General features: G+C 43.6%; 1 protein-coding gene across 1 annotated transcript in view; it reads left to right on the plus strand.

The window, feature by feature from the left end:
* The window catches only part of LOC134457768 (uncharacterized), a 37,890-nt gene that overhangs the window by 17,351 nt on the left and 13,611 nt on the right, over nt 1-6,928 (plus strand). The window contains exons 10-11 of the mRNA XM_063209741.1: nt 1-142; nt 6,487-6,666. Coding sequence (XP_063065811.1) covers nt 1-142; nt 6,487-6,666 — 322 coding nt within the window. The remainder of the gene's footprint in view (nt 143-6,486; nt 6,667-6,928) is intronic.

Genomic DNA, 6,928 nt, shown 5'->3' on the forward strand with positions numbered 1-6,928 from the left:
GCCTGTATCAACAAGTGCCGGATGCGTATGGGGCAGAGGAGGCGACTGGGGCAACAGATGACATTCTACAGCCCAGAGAACTACATGACAGCAGACCACTACAACACAGAAGAGGAGAGCCCCATGATGTCAGACCACTATAGCGCATAACACAGAAGAGGAGAGCCCCATGATGTCAGACCCCTATAGCGCATAGAGAACAACAATTATGTCAGACCACTATAGCACATAGAGAACAACAATTATGTCAGACCACTATAGCACATAGAGAGCAACAGGTGACCTTCTACAGCCTGGAGAACTACATGATGATAGGACCACTATGAAATGAAAGAAGAAGAGAACACACATGATGGGACCCCCAGACTATTATAGTAGATACTAGTGAACTACAGATGGGAACTACAGATGAGAACTACAGATGGGAACTACAGATGAGAACTACATGATGGGACCCCCAGACTATTATAGTAGATCGAGAACTACAGATGAGAACTACAGATTCGAACTACCATACATGATGGAACCCTCAGACTATTACTGTAGATAGAGAACTACAGATGGGAACTACATGATGGCGGACCACTATGGATTGAAGGCTGAAAGCCCACCCGGGAAACTCCAACTCCCATTGAGTGCGTTTATATGCAGTTCAGTATCCCGAATATGAGGCATGTCCCGGTTATGATCATATTCGGGATAAGATGTTTATATGAGCACAGAGTGTTATATTTCGGTCTGCGTATAGAATTCTCTTCAAATGCGTGTAGCCTGGATACCAGCAACAGCGTTCTATGGGAAACCTTGCCATCCGGGATAAGGTGTTTACGTTATGTGCCAGTATCCCGACTTCTGTCGGAATACTCCACCTAGCATATCCTAATTTCTCAAAGTCCCGAATAAGAGCTGATCCGGGATACTGAAGTCGGGAAGAAGTGTTTATAGTGTATGTTCAAACGCACATTCGGGATACTTAATATTCCGATCCTATTCGGGATACTGAACTGCATATAAACGGACTCATTGTCACAGTCTGTACTGTATGGAGAGACAGCACATGATGTCACACCACTATACTGCCCTACAAAAGGCAACGTGCAGTAACTACATATTTTGTTAAAGGGACACTGTGCAGGAAATGGTCAAAAAGGGTACTGCAACTATGCTGCTCATTGAAACTGGGCTGCCTATTGCCAAATTTGATCTTTACATGAAAGTTTTCTAAGTAATAAACAAATATTTTCTAGTATGGTCCAAGTACAGTCATTTTTGCAGCTAAAAATGGCTATTTTTGGAAATTCAAAATGGCGGACCATGGAGAAGATCCCCCTTTTCATGTATGAAAAGTGCAATTTTTCCAGTCATAATGAATACTTAGAATTTGATGCTGGTGGTAAGTATTCATGAAAAAGGTAACATTAGTGAATGGGCAGCATGAATTCTGGAAATAAACAACTAAAAATCTCACACAGTGTCCCTTTAAAATTGAGTTTAGACTGAAAATAGTCTTCATTACAGCTCCTTTATCTTGTGACAAAGCCGATTCCCACTACTTTTCCTATCTCTCTCCCAACTCGTTTCCTGCGTCTCTCCCGCTGCCCTAACTGAAAAATAATAAAATAAATTAGGGGATTTTAGTGCTTCCAGGTGGGTTTTGAGGCTCATCTGGCAGCCCTGCCAAGTAAACGATATGAAGAGACAGCAACAGAAGAACAGACAGAGTACAGCACATACTCTTCAGGAGTGGGGCATTTTGTTTTCTTCATTCTTCATTTCTTTACAATGTTACTGCTGCTGCACTCCACTCATTTGTCTGCTGTAAAAGGTGGGAAAGCCTCATTTGGGGAGCCCAAAAGTGGGGATGCAAATGCACCACTGCATCCCCCTTTCCGGCACCTATGGATGGGGGGACAGAATCAGTCTGTATTGTGGCGAGTTTACACATGCTGCTTGTCTTCAGTAAATCCTATTGGTTGGAGTATCATTAAAGTGAAAGTGAAAGCGTGAAAGTCCATTGGGAAACTCCAACTCCCATTGTCATTGTGACACAGCACTCCACAGCACACAAGTGAACACTGCACACTGCGAAATTGCATTTATGCCTCACCCGTGCAAGGGGGCAGCCCTCAGTGGCGCCCCATGGGGAGCAGTGCGGTGGGACGGTACCATGCTCAGGGTACCTCAGTCATGGTGGAGGATGGGGGAGAGCACTGGTTGATTACTCCCCCCACCAACCTGGCGGGTCGGGAGTCGAACCGGCAACCTCTGGGATGCAAGTCTGACGCCCTAACCGCTCACCCATGACTGCCCTTTTACATTACATTACATTACAATACATTACACTTAGCTGACGCTTTTATCCAAAGTTAAGCGACGTATACATAGTTATTTACAGGGTATTTACTGATTCCAGTTCCTGGATCAGTGTGAGGTTAGCTGCCTTGCTCAAGGGCACTTCATCCATGGATGGAGGACGGGATTAGTAAGGGTGGGGATTGAACCGGCAACCCTGTGATCTATACAGTCCAAACTCCCTTACCATTACACCATGGATGACGGTGTAGGGAGTTGTCAGGTGGGATTCGGACCTGCAACCCCCTAATTGAAAGACCACCTCCCTAACCATTTGGCCACGAGTCAACTACCCCAATCAGTGTGTGGAGATCTCTACTGTCTCTATCTGACCTCAGTGAGAAGGGATCAGATGTGCATGCGTCTAGTCTGCCACCTCAGCCCCGTTACCCATCATGCTTTGCTAACGTAGCGGCAGGGCATGCATGGTGCAGGGTTGGCTCTCAGCTAACCTGTCCCTTCATTGTATACAGTATATATACATGCATTATAAACCAAACATTCCCATGGGTAAACACGTGACAGAGGTTAAAGGAACGCTTGACATTGTAATAAGTAACAAATTGCACATGGTATTGGATCCCATGTCTTGTATAACTTAACAGTTGTAACATGAAGATCTAAATATTTCATGTTACAGCTAAATTCAAAAGCAGGTATATTGCCCATCGAATGATATTTCGGTAGCACTTAACTTGACGTATGACCTGACTGTGTCACAAGTGTCGTAACACAGTCATGTCAAACATGATGTCAATACCGTGAACATTTTATGACAAAGTGACATTCAGTTTTGGTAAAGACAGCCCAAACAATGTAAACTGTTTATGACCATAAAACGTTAATAACGTCATAATGTTGACTTATCCATGACTGTCTCATGACACTGTCATGTGTATTACGCCGGTGTCAAGTTAAGTGTAACCAAAGAATCTCTAACAAGGAGCGACACTCAGGTCTTTTATGGGAAACACTCAATAGGGGGCGTTTTGAGTCAGTTATGAGTCAAATCCGCCATTCTGGAATGAACAGGTAGTCACGTAGGCCTACGCCACTTTGTTATGACCAGTAGTCATAGCAACGTTCTTTGGCCATAGGAAAGACCCCAGATCTAATGCTAAAGTTAGCACAATATGGCTAGCTACTTTGGCAACTTTAGCCTTATAGATAATTAAGTTCTGCACTGATTGTGCTGAAAAAACACATGAGATGGTATAAGCATTCATAACCGAAGAATTTCCGTAGTTATATCGATGTAATGTAATCGATGTACCGTATTATGTAGAAATCCTGTACACATTCCCAATGCATTCCAATTTAATTTGACCGATATTCATTCCAGAATGGCGTCCGCAGCCGAAAATCATGGGGTAGAGTGTTGCAATGGGGCGTTGCATTGTGTGTCGCCTCTTGTTAGATCCACCTTCTTTGGTCTAACATTGAAGATACCATGGGACCTGCTTTACTTCGCACTAGGCTCTTGGTAAAGTGAAATGCAAGGTAGTATTTATTTTCATATCTGTATATTATAGTACAAAGTAGACCTTATGGGGAATGCTGAACTGAGACTGTGTGTTTCATGTGTGTGTGTCTATCTTTCTGGGCATTCAATGCATTTCATGTGTAAATTAAAAAAAGGAAAAAACAAATCGGTTGTCTCTCAGTTCTTCTAAGTTGTGGTGGATGTCTTTGAGAGTTTGGAGTTGTTTCTGTTAGCCTGCTAGCCTTTCATTTCAGGGTCTGTAGAGAAGGTCTAAAATGGTCGCATTGAGTAACGATTTTTGATAAAGTTGAAAACGTGTGTCTGATTTTACCCGAGCACTAATTTGTTTGTGTAAACTATTATTGGTGGGAGAACGGGTGAATGCTGCCAGGTGTCTGCCAATAGGAATAAGCTCCGCCCAGAACACCTGGCCCAGATGTAAGGTGTAGGGGCAATAAAACAGACTGTAGCATCCAGATGTCAAAGTCCAGACACACACACACACACGCACACCTGCCGCTGTAGCATCCACATGTCGAAGTCCAGACTTATCTGTCTTTGAACCTGAAATGGCAAATCCTTATGGGATTCCAAAATGGCTGCCAATCCACCTTACACTTAAAAATGCAAATGCAGAATGATCCTTTTCATGACGTTTACGTATAATGCAACGTGTAGGCTACCTGCAGTGCGCGTGTTTGTTAGCTGTGCTTGACGTAATTGCGTAATGCCCAAGATGAGCCGCAGTTGAAGAGAGGGAAAGAGGAGCGTAGTCGCCATAGTAACGGAAGAGGAGCGTAGTCGTCATAGTAACAGGGTAGAAGGTGGGTCAATGTTTCTCTTGGATCTAAATTCCTTTTTTTCTTGGCATGACAATTTTTGTTTCCGCAATTTTTCATTGTTCTCAAGAGCATGCTCTATTACAACTACCTGACATTTCATTCGCTTTCTTAATTAGCAGTATTTTCCACTTAACACTGTAATGTAGTTATGCGAAATTGTGTACGTTTCTATGTCGGGACGTCATCTGCGTCCACTGAGGGACGTGAGCCAGCCAGCCAGCCAGTCAGCCAGACAGGGCCTCAGTGCATGAGTATGTGTGTATGTCTTCAATAGGCCTGTTACCACTCTCTGATGATGGCTTAAGAACCGAAAGGCGCCTGCTTGTGGACATGGTGGTAAATCTATGAATGAATAATGAGACATAGCTTGTGAGTGCGGATTTTGTCTTCTTTAAGCTGATACCTTTTATCGCGCACCCAAAGTCACAAAACGTTTTTTTTTCCCAGAAGTTGAGCGTGCCCTCTGACAAACTTTTATAGGCCTCAGTGCATGAGTACGTGTGTAGTCCCCTATGTCTTTTATAGGCCCATTAAAGACACACACACACACACACACACACACACACACACACACACACACACACACACACACACACACACACACACACACACACACACACACACAGTACTCGTGCACTGACTGGCCTATCAAAGTTTGTCAGAGCTCAACATCTGGAAAAACTGGTGGTGGTGTTTGGTAGTGGCTTGCATAAAATGTGCACTACTACCAGCTACAGCAGAAAGGGACCGAAGGTCTCTTAAAGGCGCATTCACCTGATTTCACAGGGATCCCGGAAAAGTATGAGCTCGAGGTAGACAATCATTAAACTATGAGTTCGAGGTACTCTAGTCTAATAGACAATCATTAAAGGTACACTGTGCAGGAAATGGTCAAAAAAGTTACTGCAACTATGCTGCTCATTGAAACTGTGTCGCCTATTGCCAAATTTGAACTTTTCATGGAAGTTTACCAAGTAATAAACTAATATTTTCTAGTATGGCCCAAGTACAGTCATTTTTGCAGCTTAAAATGGCTATTTCTGGAAATTCAAAATGGCGGACCATGGAGAAGATCCCCCTTGTCATGTATGAAAAGTGCAATTTTTCCAGTCATAATGAATACTTAGAATTTGATGGTGGCGGTAAATATTCATGAAAAAGGTAACATTAGTGAATGGGCAGCATGAACTCTGGAAATAAACAATCTCACACAGTGTCTCTTTAATTTAAATTTAACGTTTTAACTATGAGCTCGAGGTACTCAAATAGACAATCATCAGTACTGTAGTAGCATACAGGAGAGAGGCAGGTGGGGCATGTCATTGTTTCGGATGGTCAGCTAAACGTAACCCTAGTAAACATAAACTTTAAACACGGAAATCCCAGTCCTGGGTTCAATAGTGAATTTTGGGTGAACAAACATACCAATATTGTGTATATGACATTGTTTTAAAATACACGTGCCATTGTTATAAAACACATATGACATTGTTGTGAAATACATATCAATGCGCATCCAGTGTTCACAGTGTATTCTAGTTGGCCTAACTCGTGTCATGTGTGTGGGTGTTTGTGTGTGTATTTAACCAGTGCTGTGTGTGTGTGTGTGTGTGTGTGTGTGTGTGTGTGTGTGTGTGTGTGTGTGTGTGTGTGTGTGTGTGTGTGTGTGTGTGTGTGTGTGTGTGTGTAACCAGTTTTAACCAGTGCTGTATGTGTTTAACCAGTGTTGTGTGTGTGTGTGTGTGTTTTTAACCTGTGCTATGTATGTTTTTAACCGGGTGCTGTGTGTGTTTCTGTGTTTCCCCTTAGTGCCGTCGACGGCACTGGAGATTGAGCGTCTGCGAGCGCAGCTGGCGGCGGAGCGCAGTAAAGCGGCGTTGCTAGGGGAGACCATCACGTCTTTACAGCAGGACAAGCAGCTGCTGCAGCAGGAACTCACCAAGAAGGCGGAGCTAATATGCGACTTCCTGCAAGACCAGCTGAGGCCAGGTAAGACACCCCCACCTAGTGGACACTACATTGTACTACACTACACTATACTACACCTGAGGCCAGGTAATACACCCCCACCTAGTGGACACTACATTGTACTACACTACACTATACTACACCTGAGGCCAGGTAATACACCTGTCTCCACCTAGTGGACACTATACTACACTATACTGCACTACAGTACACTATACTACACTACACCGCACTGTACTAATACTACACTACACTATACACACCTGAGGCCAGGTGAGACACC

The sequence above is a fragment of the Engraulis encrasicolus genome, chromosome 11 (genome assembly GCF_034702125.1).
Source record: "Engraulis encrasicolus isolate BLACKSEA-1 chromosome 11, IST_EnEncr_1.0, whole genome shotgun sequence".
Lineage (NCBI taxonomy): Eukaryota > Metazoa > Chordata > Actinopteri > Clupeiformes > Engraulidae > Engraulis > Engraulis encrasicolus.